At 32.9% G+C, this 17,885-nt stretch overlaps 1 protein-coding gene across 1 annotated transcript; it reads left to right on the top strand.

Moving 5' to 3' along the window:
- Positions 1-851: 851 nt before the first annotated feature.
- LOC108904697 (centrosomal protein of 104 kDa) lies at positions 852-17,850 on the top strand. Its single transcript, XM_018707340.1, has 13 exons — positions 852-911; positions 962-1,126; positions 1,197-1,420; positions 1,510-1,717; positions 1,824-2,035; positions 2,671-2,975; positions 3,080-3,427; positions 3,767-3,904; positions 7,982-8,113; positions 8,608-8,821; positions 11,575-11,888; positions 11,939-12,189; positions 17,167-17,850. Exons 1-13 carry the CDS (start codon positions 872-874, stop codon positions 17,319-17,321), a joined length of 2,706 nt encoding a protein of 901 aa, XP_018562856.1. The 5' UTR covers positions 852-871; the 3' UTR covers positions 17,322-17,850.
- Positions 17,851-17,885: the final 35 nt, after the last annotated feature.

The following is a 17,885-nucleotide window of genomic DNA, read 5'->3' on the forward strand; positions in this document are numbered from 1 at the left end:
AGGTTTAAATGTCAATATTGTCTAGTCTTCCTGGTCAATACTATGGAACACAAATTTATTTTTCTTTGTAACGTAATCTTGACAATTGACTTTTGACATTAAGTCCGCGCCGTTATTTGATTTGTTTCTAGAATAATTACGTAAAAATAAATCACTAATCTCTTGATTGGTTCTGTCTAGCAGAAAATGGAAATATGAAGTACAGTTTATGTCGTTAGCAATTTGTTAAAAAAGGTAAATTTTCAATCTCTTTAAGCGGCGTGCTCAATTTTAAATTTAATTTGTTTAAATTTGAAAAGCTGCAAACAGAAAAGAAGTTTATTTTTACAGAACAGACAGGGAACATACTATATAAGCGTATTATTATACACAAGCACTTCTTGGCCTTCTCTCTCGGCTACGACCTTGATTATTTTTTGGCGGTATTTGACAAAATGCGAGAAAATTTACATGTCCCATATTTTTTCTAATTCTTGAACAAGTTCAGGGATAAAATTTCAAAAATGGAAGATGCTAGATTTTCCATCACAAACTTCTTTTGATGTTGATATTTATGGACGACGCTGCGATCCAGCCGATTACGAGAAATGTGAAAGATTTTTTGTGATTGATACCATTACAAAATGGAGATTAATTTGATGCTCTATTTTTTATATAAGATAACTGCCTTAAAGCCTTTGCGCTGCGCATGTGGGATGCGGGAAATCAATAATATATAACAGTACGCAATGTGATCAAAAGAAAATTCCCGTGAACTTTCCTCAAAATAATCGATAAAAATGTTTATAATCACGTACCGTTTTCATTGCACCACGTAAGTAGTAAAGAATTAAAAAAATACGTCCCCTAAATTAAGAAGAATAACTCGAAGATGCCTAAAAAATTAGATTTTAGCGTTATTTTTGCGACAAGTAAGTGAAGTATAATTGGTTTTACATCTACACAAAAATGAGAATTTTAGGTGAAGACCCGAAATACCGGTCGGCGGAATTAAATATACACGGTCCGACTGTAAAGGGATGGCAATCGGAAAAAAAATGCGAGTATCCTCAAGAAATAATTTTAAAGTTGGAAAGAAGATGTGTACTGACCAAAATCCAGTTATTAACCCATCAGTATTTAATTCGTAAGTAGGCGCATAATTTTTTTGTAAGAAATACGTTAAATTAATAATATTTCTTCTTCACCTCTTTCAGCTTCAAAGGTAGAAATATTTTTAAATAATGAGGACACCAATACTATAGAAAACGTGTCACTTATAACCTGGGAATATTTAGGATATATAACATTGTCCGATAATCAGGGCACGGAATTCAAAAGTCGAGAGTTGAAATCTGCAAATGTGCCCAAGAAGGAAGCAACGTTTGTAAAAATGAATTTGCATAGAAACCACGAAAATATTTATAATATTAATAATCAGGTACGGTCAATTACCAACGAAAATTTTTAATAAAGATTTCAGAACTGAAATACTGATCCTTGTGATTTTTGTGTTTGTTAAATCTTCAGGTCAGTCTTATCGCTATTAATTTCATGGGTATGGAAATCGAGCTGCAGCACGTGTCGATGAGTGAGAATTCCACTAAGTTAAATGATCTAATAAATAATCCCGATTATACATCTCCTTATGACGATTTAGCATTCGAGATGTACGTGGATATCGATATTGCTAAAGTTATACGTGAGATGGAAAACAAGAAGCATTTGGCTGTGATAAGTAGGTAAAAAGGCGCAAAGGCCAATATACTCAATCGGTTATTCAAACTGTTTTTTTTTGCTAAGTACATTCTTAGAATCGAATAAAGGCAATTATTTATTTTTAGACGAGAGATTTGAATATGCTAGGAAGTTAAAAAACACTATATTAAAATTAAGAGCTGCTGGAGAAAAATTAGGAAAATATGAACTGGAAAAAAGGCACGCGATAGAAATGGAAGATTACGAGAAAGCTGGACAAAAGAAAAGCCAAATGGATCAGTTCAGAGTTGATATTTATCAAGAGCTCAGTATAGAACAATTGCTTGAAAAGGAAGGGGTATGTTGATTCTCGTTTGTCAGTATACGGGACTTTACGATTTACAGGCATACGTGTCATTAACATAATAAGTAAAAAACAAATGAAGTTTAATTTAAAACGGAGCGAAAATTGAAAGTAACTTCCTTAAAATTGAAAATTCTTTTTTTGAATATTAAATGAGAAAAATTAAACAAATGAAAGAAAAATAATGAAATAAACAAAAGCATGTCAGGAATTGAAGTGAGCTGTCAAAAGCAATATGATGATGTTCATGGTTTTCATAGCACTTCTAAAAATGGATAATTTGGTATTCGGATGAAAACAAAAGAATACCACCATTGTAACAATACATTTTGGCGCTCATAAAAAAACAAAAGTTGCACCTGTTTCTGGTTTCAATTAAAAAAATAAAAACAAAATTACAAATTTTAGTTTCTCGTGAATAATTTTAAAAAAGAACTTGGCAAATTATTTGTCATCAATTTCCGCAATTTTGCGACCATGTACCTCTTAAGACATCCGAGACCCCAATGCTACAGCTTGAAAAATGGGCACCTCGTATTCGAAAATATTTGATTAGATATTTTGTTAAAAAAGCCATATTTCCCAATCATACTCGAAAATGACAGAATTTTAATTTAATTCCCTTGCAGGTTTGTGCGAAAAACGATGAACTACACGACGACGCTGACAATGTCTCTAAAAATCTACTGTCGCCAGTTCTATCTAAAAACTGCGTTGATAAGAGACCGATCTCACCTAATCCCGTACACACTAGTCAGATATCCCCTTTGCACATGCCTAGGCATCAAAGTCCCAAATCTGGATCGCCCAGCACGGGAAGTCCGACAAATATCCAGTCCAGGGGTTCGTTCCGGAGGCGCAACAAATCGGCCGGGGCGATCATAAAATCCACTTACGAGATGTACGAGGAGAAGCCGTTGCCTGCTCTGAGGCAGTAAGTAATAATAATAATCATATTTACATCTCGTGATATCGTCTTCTTGCAACAGCATCATTTTCTCCTGACAAGAAATAGGCTCTAACTATACATTGTCTTAGTTCGCAGACGAACGAGTTTCTAAGGGAGTGCCAGTTGGATTCCGATCACAAGACAGTGTCGAAGCTGACGGAAAGGGAGAAGAAGCAGGCGGCTTTGCCTATTTTGGTTTTTGGGAACGATTTGGTAGAGAAGTTCTACTCGAAGCATTACTGCGATAAAGAGGAAGGATTAACTAGACTTAAGGAAGAATTGCTCTCGTACGATAATACAAAAATGCATGCGCCAAATAAGACTGCTAGAGCTGCGATATTTTTACTACATAGAGCACTAAGGGATAAGGTTTTTTCCGTCTACAATTTAGCCAATGAAGTTATACGGTTGTTTTTCGTGCAGTTTATTCCCGGCAGGTAAATCGGCATGCTTGTATTTTAATATACTCCAAAATAGTAGATTGCGAGTCACAAATAAAATAATTGTGGGGAATTTTAATGTGCCATTCTTTTCGCATAGTGTTCCAAATGTTGATATCATATCAGTTTCCAGCTAAGGCGTGTTACTGCATGTCATAAGCGTAAAAATGTGAAAGATATGTTAGTATTTTCACATTTTAGTTATTCCAATAAGTGTTTATGAAAATGGTACATGTGGGGAATGAGGTACTAACTACTATTTTGGGCCTAGACCATAGAGGATACTTTTTGAAAATGTGTAGTTTGTGCGATGCATTACAATTCTGTGTGTTTCAGAGTTGCTGCTACGGAAGTGGCTAGAAGCGTAGATAAACTATTACCAGAGCTATTAACAAAATCCGGAGATACTAGTCAGAGAGTTAATCAAATGGCAGTCCACACGATATTAACTATGGCGGATTGCAAAAACGTTAGGTAAGAACTTACAACTTACATTGATATAATAAAAAAAAAGTGATTAACATTGCTAGATTGTTTAGTTTGCTTTTGAAAATTGATCCTTCAACATTTTCAATTCTGATTTTCTCGAAAACCATCAAATATTGACAGGTATCGTTTTAATTGTCAGTGTTGCGAGAAACAACTACTCCAAAGGCTATATGCCCCTACCGGCAACACCTAGAGCAACAGCTAGGATCGTTTGTCAGTTTTCATTCATTATAAATGCTATGAAGATGTGAACAAAATTTTTTGCTTTATTTTCTGCACTATGGGTTGTTTTTAAGGGTTGAAACATTGCAATAAATCATGTATTATTATTTCATAAACAGTAAAAAATATTCAATTCTTCATTATTGCTCCGTCAAAACATTTCAGAGCCGCGAAAACTAATTTTTGTTTTTTTCCTCATAAAGGGTAGATTTTAAGGGTTGAAATGTTGCTACAAATCAAAAATTATTATTCAAAACATAAAAGAATGCTTATTCTATTGACATAACACTTAAATCTATGTTTTAATTGTCAGTGTTGCGAGAAACAACTACTCCGAGGTATAATTCAATGCCGGTAGGGGCATATACCCCATTTGCGCTCCCGCGTACAATAGGTATCGTTTATTCATACAACTTTTGAAAAATATATATGGAGTTTTCTTTAATTGTACTAAATGGATTATTAAGTTATATGATTAATTAATTATAATTATTAAAATTAATTAAATAATAACTATTTAACTTTAAGTGGGGGGTCAGTTTTTTAAGGGTAATAGTATGTTCCACTGAATACGAATCCAAAATTATTTTTTTTTTAATCAAATAAATACTTGAGTTATAATTAGTTTTTTTTTTAAATGCACTTTAGTACTTGTTTATGCCGTCACTGTAATATTCACGTATTACAAATATATGAATTGTAGGCAACCTTCAGTGCATGTGAAGGGAGTTAGTGCTGGTCAACGATGATTAAGTGAAGGACGTTAGTTATTTTGCATTTGGAAGCGGTACATTTAATTGTGAAAAGGCTAAAAAAAAAGTTTTTGCATCGCAATTTGAAAAAATAAACTATTGATGTGTTTCTAAAGGTCAAAACACTCCCTGTATGAACAAATTATTATTATTTTTTGATAGTTATAAACATCAGAGTTATATATTTATTACATACTGTGGGTGTAATTCAATGCTGGACTTAGCTTTAGTCTGCAGAGTAGTCGTCTCCCACAATATTGTTAGTTATCAATTGTTTGCCCCTTTAGCATAACTAGATATTGGCATCAAAGAGCATATATATTATGATCTTATCAGATGACAATTTTAGGAAATTTTTTAGACCCGATTTGAACTAGTTTAATGCCTTTTAAAGTAAAGTATGTTTTCGATGGTTGCCAAGGTTTTGGTTCAGGTTTGTTGACGTTTCGAGAGGCATATCGCTTCCTTCCTCAGAAGAAATCCAGAAACTCGGAAGTCCCAACAATTCTTCTGAAGAAGAGAGTGATGTGTCCCTCGAAACGTCCTGGAATCTAAACCGACGAGTATGAAACCAGTTTGGGAATTGTTTAGTTCTTGACAATTCGTGCAGAAGCGTGTAAACCTTAAAGGACTCGATTTTCTATTAGATATATTAACGCACATGTACAGAAAAATAGAGAATTTGACTTGAATATATAACCCACAACTTGGAATCGAAGGGATCGATTTTATTCATCCAGTAGATAAAATGCCCAAAATTTATTTCGCCTTATAAGCGATGAAGAATTTTGTAAGCCTCAGAATTAANTTAAGTGGGGGCTCAGTTTTTTAAGGGTAATAGTATGTTCCACTGAATACGAATCCGAAATTATTTTTTTTTTATCAAATAAATACTCAAGTTCTTACTTCTTTTTTTAAATGCACTTTAGTACTTGTTTATGCCACCACTGTAATATTCACGTATTATAAATATATGAATTGTAGGCAACTTACAGTGCATTTGAAGGGAGTTAGTGCTGGTCAACGATGATTAAGTGAAGGACGTCAGTTATTGTTCCGCATTTGGAACCGGTACATTTAACTGTGAAAAGGTTAAAAAAATATATGTTTTTACATCGCAATTTGAAAAAATAAACTACTGATGTGTTTCTAAAGGTCAAAGGAAGCCTTTGTATAAATATGACCCCCATTCAAAGTTACACCCTGTATGAACAAATTATTATTATTTTTTTGATAGTTATAAACATCTGTGAGTTATATATTTATTAGATATTGTGGGTGTAATTCAATGCTTGACGTAGCTTTAGTCTGCAGAGTAGTCGTCTCCCACAATATTGTTAGTTATTAATTGTTTCCCCCTTTAACATAACTAAATATTGGCATGACAGAGCATATATCTTCTTAGATGACAACTTTAAAATTTTTTAGACACGATTTGAATTAGTTCATTGCCTTTTAAAGTAAAGTACATTTTCCTGCTGGTTGCCAAGCCCTCGGTTCAGGTTTCTTGACGTTTCGAGAGGCATATCGCTTCCTTCCTCAGATGAAATCCAGAAACTCGGACGTCTCAACATTTCTTCTGAAAAAGAGAGTGATATGTCTCTCGAAACGTCCTGGAATCTAAACGGACGAGGATGAAACCAGTCCTTGACAACTTGCGCAGAAGCGTGCAAACCTTAAGGACTTGGTTTTCTATTAAATATATTAACGCACATGTACAGAAAAATAGAGAATTTATCTTGAACATATAACCCACAATTTGAAATCGCAGCGATCGATTTTATCACCCTGTACATAAAATGCCCGAAATTTATTTCGCCTTATAAGCGATGAAGAATTTTGTAAGCCTCAGAATTAATATGGTTTTTAATAATTTTTGCGATGAAAAAGATTGACCGCAAAAAAAAAAATTCCGCCTGTTTTTGAGACTTTGACAGAGGCGACAGGGAAAATCCTAAAAATATTCTGAAAATAGCCAAATACTTGACATGAAAAATGAAAATGAGCATCACTCAGTTTTTCCAAAATTTTCGAATATCATCCTTATTTAGGGTTTGAAAAGACAAAAAAAAGTGAACAAATTAAGAATCATCAACAGTTGTAAATGATAATAATACAACATTATTTTGAATAATATGAGATATTTTGATATTTTCCTATGATGGGGGTGTTTCCACTGTTCATCTTATGGCTTGTTTTTCATCGAAATTTAGTCTGAATAGTTGCATTATATTTTTAACACTCTGAGACATATCAATATATTTTTTCGAGCATAATAAACATTTTATGTACTTTGTAATTGATAATTGTATTAGGGGTGGTTTACCCTACTTTGGGGGTGTTTTCCATCTGATGTGACAATTGGAAGTTATTCACGTGTCAAATATCAAGTATGATAATCATAAAACAATTTTTTATTTTTTTTCTCACATTGTTTACAATTTTTGTATATTTGGGGGGTGATTTTACCCCTTGAGAAGGATGATTATTTTTTAAAATGATTGGTAATGTATGGGAGTACTTGTGTATAAATTATTCTAATGAATGTATTTCGAAACATTATTTTTTTCATGCATTATAATTATTTTATGTACTTTGAAGCCGATGGTTGAACTTAGGGGTGGTTTTACCCTCATTTAGGGGTATTTTCCTTCGGATCTAGTGATTCTGGGTTATTAACGGTTCAATTATCACATATAAAAGAAAAAGAAAAAAAAAATGTACCTTTTAATATATTTTTTGCATTTTATGCATTTAGGAGATGATTTCACACCTTTACGGATATTAAGGGTTGATTTTCAATCCGGACAAGAGAGTATCAAATACGAAATTAGAAATTTTCACGTTCATAACATTTGGGGTTTTACAACTGTTGATGATTCTTAATTTGTTCACTTTTTTTGTCTTTTCAACCACTAAATAAGGGTGATTTTCGAAAATTTTGGAAAAACTGAAAGTGATGCTCATTTTCATTTTTCATGTTTGGATATATATTTTTAGGATTTTCCCTGTCGCCTCTGTCAAAGTCTCAAAAACAGGCGGATTTTGCGGTCACTCTTTGCGTACAATAAAAGCCATTTTATTGTAGAGATCTTCATATAATTCCCGTGCATTTGAGTAGACCAGTAAGTAGCAGTACTCATCCTAGACTAGCGCTAAGTAGAGCAGAAATGGTCGAGCAACTAATCATAAATCACGGTATATCCACAGATAAACAAAGGTAAATAGTTCCTTTAGCGTTGTTAACGCTTTAAAAATCTATCCGTTTTCGTCTTTTGAACATATAATAATTTTTCGTTTTAGTTAAAAAAACTGTCAAATTTAACTAAAACAAAAAGTTATTGTAAGTTCAGAAGACGAAAACAGATTGATTTTCGAAACGTTAACAACAATTTTTGGAATTGATTTTTTTTTGTATTTGGTATATGTCTGCTTTTTTTTCATTTTTAAAATTTTTTCACAGATGTATTTGTAACGTTTCATGTTACAATGAATTTTTGGCCAAATTGAAGTTTTTTTTTAGAATAAATATAAATTGTGACCCATTTGAAACGGAAACACCCTTGTAAGATTTGTTTACTGACCAATTTAGTTTTTTTTTTGAGAATTTCAAAAATTTTATTACATTACAAAACCCGAACTAAAACTGTTTTGAAATGGGTGTTTCCGTTCAGTACCGCAAAGCATAGAAATCAATAATAACAAATATTTCAGTGGTTTAACCTGCCGCACCCTAGCAGAGTTCGGGTCGAGCGGCCTGCACCACCCAGCAGAAGCGGTCAGAAAAGTCTCCGAGAGAATACTGGTGCTCGTTTATAAAGTTAATCCGCGCTTGGTGAGGAAGCAGCTACCGCCCGACGACGACATAACGAGAAGGAACTTACTATACCGTCAACTGTTCCACGAATTTGACAAGATAGATCTGCAGGTAAAACTTTTTTTTCAGCGTTAACTCCTCATTCGGCAGGTTTAGATGTACTTTGGTCAATGTTTCAGATCTACGAGAACTACTATCTACTGAACTGTAGTGTATACCATTCGGTACACAGTAACAGGGTAACGTAGTTTGTTAATATTTGTAATTTTGCACAAAACGTATATTTCGATAGACTTATAAGTAAACGAGTCGTTTTAAATCTTGAGGGCTGGTAAATGCTTGTAGAATTTTGGAGGCGGCGGATTGGTTTGTTTCTACGGGGATTTTGTGATATCGTTGCTTAATAAAATGCATAATTACGTAATTCAGGATTCATAAATGAAAAATTTTGTATAAACTTGTACTTAAAAGTGCTAGTAGATAAAGTTGAGGCGGAAATATTTGTGAAGTTCGTAACTTCCTTTTTATTTTAACGCTGTTATATTTAGATCACTTTAATTGCTTGGCTTTGTAGGTTTTAAGATCCAGTAGATAGGATATAATTGTGTCCTTACTACGACCAAATTGATTAAATCTGTTCCTCGTCCATATTTAAAAATATTTTCTTATATAATAGACCGATCAAAATAACTCATTTAGAGGGAAAAAAAAAGAAAATTGCTACCTGGACTTTTATTAGTGGAAATGGTAAAGGGGCTTATAATAAACGAAAAAAAAAATAAATAAAAATGCGTGAGCAGTGGCGGCGGAGGGTTGATTTGGGGGGTGGAAAAGTTATGAAAAATTGTATCATTGGGATTTCTGGTGAAAGTTGACGTCAAACAAAAAAGTATCCAATACAAAACTTGTAGATCATGCAAAAATCTACAACTTTTGTAGAGGTTTTTTTCTGATTTTTCAAAAATAATTTAATTTTGACGAAGCTTGGTGAAAGTATCTTCGGATTAATTTTTTTAAATACGTCGCTGCTATTTTTATGACAAAACCTAGTCATTTTTAATTCTGAATTAGAGGATATTAATATTGTAATCGCTTAAAAAATGTTTAGCTTGTTTTAGCTATAATTTAAAATTTTTCCTGAGTACGGCTCTGAACGCTTTCAAAATATCTATTGGATGAAGTCATAACAGTATAAAAGTCAATACCGCACAAAATATCCAACAATTTTAGCAATACCTACTACTTACTATTAGCAATACCTACTAATTAGAAATAATAAAATATTTCATAATTTCGTATTATTTTTTTATTAGGTACAACTTTTTAAATTATGGATTAAAAAAAATTGTTGGATACTTTGTGCTGTATTGACTTTTATTCTCTCTCTCGCTCTCTCTCTCCCCCTCCTCCAATAGATACAGGTATTTTGAAAGCGTTCAGATCCGTACTCAGGAAAAATGTTTAATGATAGCTAAAAACCTTTTTAAGCGATTACAATAGTAATATCATCTAATACAGAATTAAAAATGACTAAATTTTGCCATAGAAATAGCAGCGATATATTTAAAAAAATTTATCTGATGATGGCCCCTCGAAGACGAAATGTCGGATTGCATTGGATAGAGCGAAAAAAGTGGCAATGTAAATATGCAATTTATTTAAAATTCGTACTCAAATAAAGCCAGAAAAAAAATAAAACGATTTTGCAAAATTTCGGATTTCGCGTCAACAGTAGACTTTGCAGTTAATACTTTCTATTGCTGAAATCTCAAATCGTCCAGAGAATTTATCATTTGAGCAGTTGTAATTCGACTTAGATGTTTATAGCAATACTGTACAAAAATAAAGTTTAGGATCAAACAATGAGACAGTTTTTTTTAAATTTTTTTCCATAGAATAGATTGGTGTAATCAGTGTTTGAATGTTTTTTAATTATCAACAATAACTGAAAAATTAATTGTTGCACGTCATTTTTTATTTTTTGCATTTTTGAGTATGTTTTTGAACTGTTATTACAGATTTTTTTATTTCACCAAAAAGTATATGTTAAAATGAAAAAAATGATTACCGACAGAACTCTGTAAGATGATTTTTTTAAGTAGAATTTTTCTTTGAAAAAAAAAAGTGTTTCAGGCCGAAAAAATGAATATCTCAGAAACATCTTGATTTTTTTATCTAAAAAAATTTGTGGTTATTGAAAACACAGAAAGGTATACTTTCACCAAGTTTCGTCAAAATTAAATTATTTTTGCAGAAATGAGAAATAAAAACGAAAAATCAGAAAAAAACCTGTTTTTTGCATTTTTCTCGGAAATTTTAAGATTGTCTTAAAAAGTGACCTCTACGAAAGTTGTAGATTTTGTATTGGATACTTTTTTGTTTGATGTCAACTTTCGCCAGAAATCCCAACGATATAATTATTCATAACCTTTCAACCCCCCAAATCAACCCTCCGTATTTATTTTTTTTAGGTTCATTATAAGCCCTTTTACCATTTCCACTTATAAAAGTCCAGGTAACAATTTTTTTTTTCTCCAAATGTAATTTGGTTGGACTATAAACATTTTTGTGATAAAGTAAAAAAAAAAATATAGTGAAAAAACTATTCGGACACCTTCTATAAAAAAACCCTTTAAATAATAAAAATTTTAGGAGTATTTCAGGAACAAATAAATGCCAGAAATATTCCTGTTTTTGAAATCCAACCGATTTACGATTAAAAAAATGGTTGATAAATAATCGCACAAATCTAGATTTATTATAAAAAAAATGATATGGGCAATACAACGACAATATTAAATTTGTTCACGACAATCGTAACGATTTATTTCCTAATAAAGATTACGTTACGGGATTTTTTACAGAGGAAAAAGGAGATATTGGAGAAGAATAAAATTCTACAACAGAATTCAGCGCCAATCAACAGCTGCTTCAGCCCGGAACCAACCCCGCCCGAAAAGTACGAACTCACTAAATGCTCAAGCTCGAACAACATAAGGAGCATGCCCAATATCTTCAACTACGAAATCGACAACCAGCAAGACAACAACTACGCCTTCACCAAAAACTTAAACCAGAATAACGGCACAGCGAAAACCGAACACGAAAAGCAAAGCTCCAGTTCCGCCAGCGGAATCTCCACCCCGAGCAACAACTCGCAGAAGGAGGACGAGGAGAAGTAAGTTTACGTGAAACAATTCATCTTTCAACAAATATTTCAAATTGCAGGCAATGCATATTCTGCAATCAGCTGGAGAGCGTCATTCTCTCGGTGAGCAATTCGATGAATTCTCATTATTGGAGGTCGTGCCCGATGCTGGTGCGTTGCAAGGAGTGCAGTCAGGTGGTCGAGGTCGCCACTTTGACAGAGCACCTCCTCACCGAGTGCGACCTACACGAGAATTATACTCAGTGTTCCCAGTGCTCGGAGGCCGTTAAGTTGGAGGAGTTTCAACAACATTTGGCGGCGGAGTGCAAAGGTACGTGTGTAATTCGATTTAGTACAGGGCGTTCCACGAAGAAGCGCTCAAACTTTAAAGGGACATTCTTCAGGTAAAAATAAGCATAAAAATCTTATTGTTGCTACTATTTTTTAAAATCTATTGGTGTAGGTCGCTGTGTGAGATATAACCTGCAAAAAAATGTACGTCATCTTAAATGTCATTGCTACTCAATGCCTACTAACACAAAGCATTACTTTGTACCTACCATTGTAGGCTGCTGTGCGAGATATAACCTACAAATTATGTGTCATATTTTAAATGTCATTGGTACTCGGTGCCTACTGGTACAAAACGTTACTTTGTACCTACTGGTGTAGGTCGCTGTGTGAGATATAACCTACAAAGTATGTGTCATATTTTCAATGTCATTGATACTCAATGCCTACTGGCACAAAATATTACTTTGTACCTTCTGGAGTAGGTCGCTGTATAACATATAACCTACAAAGTATGTGTCATATCTTAAATGTCATTGATACTCAATGCTTACTGGTACAAAGTATTAGTTTGTACCTACCATTGTAGGTCGCTGTGTGAGATATAACCTACAAAGTATGTGTCATATTTAAAATGTCATTGGTACATTACTTTGCACCTACTGGTGTAGGTCGCTGTGTGAGATATAACCTACAAAGCATGTGTCATATTTTAAATGTCATTGATACTCAATGCCTACTGGTACAAAACATTACTTTGTACCTACTGGTGTAGGTCGCTGTGTGAGATATAACCTACAAAGTATGTGTCATATCTTAAATGTCATTGATACTCAATGCCTACTGGTACAAAGTATTAGTTTGTACCTACTGGCATAGGTCGCTGTATAACATATAACCTACAAAGTATGTGTCATATCTTAAATGTCATTGATACTCAATGCTTACTGGTACAAAGTATTAGTTTGTACCTACCATTGTAGGTCGCTGTGTGAGATATAACCTACAAAGTATGTGTCATATTTAAAATGTCATTGGTACTTAGTGCCTACTGGTACAAAACATTACTTTGCACCTACTGGTGTAGGTCGCTGTGTGAGATATAACCTACAAAGCATGTGTCATATTTTAAATGTCATTGATACTCAATGCCTACTGGTACAAAACATTACTTAGTACCTACTGGTGTAGGTCGCTGTGAGATGTAACCTACAAAGTATGTGTCATATTTTAAATGTCATTGATACTCAATGCCTACTGGAACAAAATATTACTTTGTACCTACTGGAGTAGGTCGCTGTATAACATATAACCTACAAAGTATGTGTCATATCTTAAATGTCATTACTTTGTATCTACAGAGTGAAGTACTAATCTGTAGGTATTATGAAAGTATGACTTGTAATCACGTTAGGCAAAATAAACCCTGTATCATTAGCAAGTTTTAAATATTGGTATAATCATACAAATTTTGTGAAGTTATTAAAAAAAAACTTGGCAGTCTACATTGTAGAAACAGTGTATTTGCGAATCAAGTTGCTTATTGTTGCTTATTTTTACCTTTACCCTTAACATTTGTGCTCTTCTTCTTGGGACGTTCTACACAAAACAAAAGCAGTACCTTAAAAACTTGCCAAAACTATAAAGAAATGAAAAATTATCATACAGGATGTCCGCAAATGTCACCGACAACGTTTGACTGCACCTTCACGACGACAAATAAATATGATCTACAAAAAAAGAGTTAAATAAAAACTTTTTGGTTTTTGAGTTACAGACCTTTAAAGATGTCAAAAATAAAACTAATATAGTACAGTCATTGATGCTGAAAATCAGCTGTAACTTCCGAATTCTTTGAAACTGCATGGATTTGCATGAAAATTTAGAATAAGGCTCATCTTAGGCTCAAATTCAAAAGTGACATAAGCCCGATTGACGCTTTTTGTTTTTAGGGGTAAAAACTACCCCTAAGTGAAAAAAATTGAAAAAATTAAGTTTTAAGCATTTTATTGAGAAAAATCTTGTTCAAGCACAAAGATTAAATAATGTTCCATGTTCTTGAACATGTTTTATAATATATGTTGATCTTTTCGACCCTTTATTTAACCCTTAAAAACTACCCCTATGCAAAAAATAATGATAAAAAAATTCCTTTTTAAAGATTTGGAATGATTAAATCCTGCAATTATTTAAAATAAAAGTTACCTTATAGCTAATAAAATAATTTTTCCATTTCAACCCCTAAAAACCACCTTGACTCATTGACAAAATTGATAAAAAATTACTTTTTAAAAGCTTTGATGTGCTCAGGATAGTGGACTGTATTAACTATAGTCTTTTAACAAATATAATGCTTTATTGTGGAAATTACACCAATTTGTTTACAGGCATACGTACTAGACAAAGCGTCGCCATTAATCGTCTCGTCTAATCTGCCCACACTTGTGGCGTGTCGCCTTGTACGCCGGTGCGGCAAAACACGGTTTCTCTGATTGCCGATAGATGGCGGACATAGTACTAAATATAACTTTACATGAAAAANTTACAGGCATACGTACTAGACAAAGCGTCGCCATTAATCGTCTCGTCTAATCTGCCCACACTTGTGGCGTGTCGCCTTGTACGCCGGTGCGGCAAAACACGGTTTCTCTGATTGCCGATAGATGGCGGACATAGTACTAAATATAATTTTACATGAAAAATAAGTAAGAGTACAAAACAAGCTTGGAATGCTTTAACGGTGCAATTATTTAAAATAAAAATTCCCTCATTGCCTATGAAAGAATTTGTATCTCATAACACATTTCCACCCTTATAAATCGCCCCTGTGCTAAAAAAAATGATAAAAAAATTACGTTTTAAATCTTGGAATGCTATAATTGTGCAATAATTTAAAATAAAAATTCCCTTATATTTCAAAGAATATTTTACTTTTGCCATTTTCAACTCTTATAAACTACCCTTTTACCAATATTAATGTAAAATATTTTTATTATAATCGATTTTTAAATATAATCAATCATAAAAAAATTGCTACGCTGCATATAAATAATCACACTAAATTTTTTTACTTATTTTATTTGTATAATATAATATAATATATAAAAATGAGAAAGCCTATTTTGCTCCGAAATAAGGACAGTTTTTTTACCATAACTCGGTTAATTTTTAAGCTACAGAATCCTACAAAAAAGCATTTCAAAGATAATTTCAAGAGCTGTAAGATCGTTTGCATATAAAACCTTTTAAGTCCTTCGTTTTTTGAAGAGAAAGGATCAAAGGGCTGGAGACAGATCGTTTTTTCATTAAAATGGATAATTCAAGGGGCGATATCTCCTTTATTTTTTATGCTATAGGAATAAAAAAGAAGTAAAATATTTGTTGAAAAAAAAAAAATACATTTTTGTTGTTTATCATTTTTACGTATCTTTCATAGTTTCAGAATTATATAAATAAGGCAATTTTTTTTTGAATAATGAAAAATACGTTTTCAAATTTTACAGTACATTATTAAAGAAATGCGCATTCTAAACCGGTCTAACTTCAGGATCGTATGAAAAACACTAAAACAAAGCTAATTGTAAAGGCTCTACGATTAATTTTAATTCTGATGGAAATGGTACAGCGTTTACTGCTCATTTTTCCTTAAAAAAAATGAGCAACCCATCTGTTTTTGACGATAACACCATTTTTGCTCTAAATAACTTTTATAAGTGCTCATTTTGAAGGTCTTTTTGAGTACTACAAAAAATTCCAGGAGCGTTATACACGTAAAATTAATCCTTTTTCCGTTATTTGACGTTGAATACATCAATTCGAGTATTCCCCCCAAAACAAGTCCCCTTCCACTAACCATATTTCGCTTTGTATAGGACGTACAACACTTTTTAAAAAACGATTTTCTTTGTTTATTTATAAGCTACATTTTTGTTCATTGCACTTTTTTTAATAAAATGCGTTGTTTTTGAGTTATTCGCGAAAAATACTTTGAAAAAGTGTTTTTTTCACTCAAAATTCCAAGTTTTCAATAGTGAAAAATTAAAAAACTATTGATTTCTCGAAAAAATTCTTCAAAATTTGGTTCTCTATCGATTTCCAGTTATTTTTGAAAAAAAAAAAATTCCACCCTCGAGAAGGCGTGTTAACCCCCAACAGGAAGCGTCAATCGGCGCTATGTCACTAATGTCCATTGACCTTTTCTCTAACTGTCTGCCAAATTTCAAATCAATCGGTTTAGTTTCAAAGAATTCGGTGGTGAAAAGCTTCAATGACTGTACTAACTGAATTAATAACTTTATAACCCTTTCACCGATCACATTAAAATTTGGCAAATTTATTTGAACTATTATTGCATATTATGTATTTCTAAAAAGCTTTAGTCAAATCGTTATACTGATAGTGATAGTTTTCTCCAGTTACCTATCCCTTTTAGTGGTCAAAAATCTTAGTGGTCGTATTTTTTTCAAATAAAAAAAAATATTGTCTCTTGAAAAAATCGCCTACAATAATCAACATCTTATTTTCATCGTCTACTGAACTCAAAGTTTTAAATCCGTGACACTGGTACAGACCTGCCAATAATGCCATCTTTCTCAAAAATGGCTTTCTGTAGGCGATTTTCTCAAGATACAATATTTTTTTAAAATAAATCAACCTTTTCAATGTTGCTGCTCGTTTTAAAAAAATACGACCACTAAAAGTTTTCATCGCTAAAAGGGAGAGGTGAAAGGAGAAAACTATCACCCAGTATATCGATTTGACTAAAGCTTTCAAGAAATAATATGCCATAATAGTCCAAATAAACGTGCCAAATTTGAACGGGATCGGTAAAAGGGTTATGAAGTTATTTATTAAATTAGTTTATTTTATCAACTTTGAAGGCCTGTAACTCAAAAACCAAGTTTTTAATTAACTTTTTTTCCGTAGATCATATTTATTTATCATTGTGAACACGCAGTCAAACGTTGTCGGTGAAATTTGCGGACGCCCTGTATTTATTAATCTTTTTAAATTTCAGCATTAAAGGAGGGTTACAACCGGTGCCCCCTGTGCCACGACAATCTGGAACACGAGGAATTTTGCTGGAAAAAGCACTTAATGGGCGATAATCCTTGCCAGAAAAACACTAGGTTAAAACTTTTCGTCCAGAAACAAGTTAAAATTCAAGTTTAGAGTTCGAGTTATGTTTGGCTTTTAACTTTCCTCACGTTTTTAATTAGGCAGAATAACTTTTATTTCACACGTTAAGTAGAACCTAGTGAAGTATAATGTATTTGTTCCGCAACGGTGGTGAATGTAATGATCGTTTGTTAGTAGAACCACTAGACAGACTGGTTAGAAAGTTGTCAGTTCTCATCAGGTGAGACGACCGACAAATTATCTGGTTATTATCAACATGTTTTCAATTTGGATGACGTATAACCTACAAAGTATGCCATATCTTAAATGTCACTACTACTCGTATAATGACGCATTACAAATTAGTAGGTGGCTCTGGCAGTAGGTACAAAGTGATGCTTTGTACCAGTAGGCATCGAGTAGCAGTGACAATAAGATATACATACTTTGTAGGTCATATCCCACCCTCGCCCACGATTAAAACTGGTTGAAAATTCTCATTACATTTACCGTCGTTGGTTCTAGCTTTAGTAATATTGTTTCACCGAATTGTTATAGAACAGCATAAATTTAAAGTTGAACATGTCCATATTTATTAATTTTAAGCATTTCAAATTA

Source organism: Anoplophora glabripennis, unplaced genomic scaffold, assembly GCF_000390285.2.
Source record: "Anoplophora glabripennis isolate ALB-LARVAE unplaced genomic scaffold, Agla_2.0 scaffold206, whole genome shotgun sequence".
Taxonomy (NCBI): Eukaryota; Metazoa; Arthropoda; class Insecta; order Coleoptera; family Cerambycidae; genus Anoplophora; species Anoplophora glabripennis.

Coding starts and splice junctions, on each gene's coding strand:
- LOC108904697 (XM_018707340.1), top strand. CDS start 872: ATGCCTAAAAAATTAGATTTTAGCGTTATTTTTGCGACAA. Junction 2,036..2,670: donor AATTGCTTGAAAAGGAAGGG/GTATGTTGATTC, acceptor ATTCCCTTGCAG/GTTTGTGCGAAAAACGATGA. Junction 12,190..17,166: donor TTTGGCGGCGGAGTGCAAAG/GTACGTGTGTAA, acceptor TTTAAATTTCAG/CATTAAAGGAGGGTTACAAC.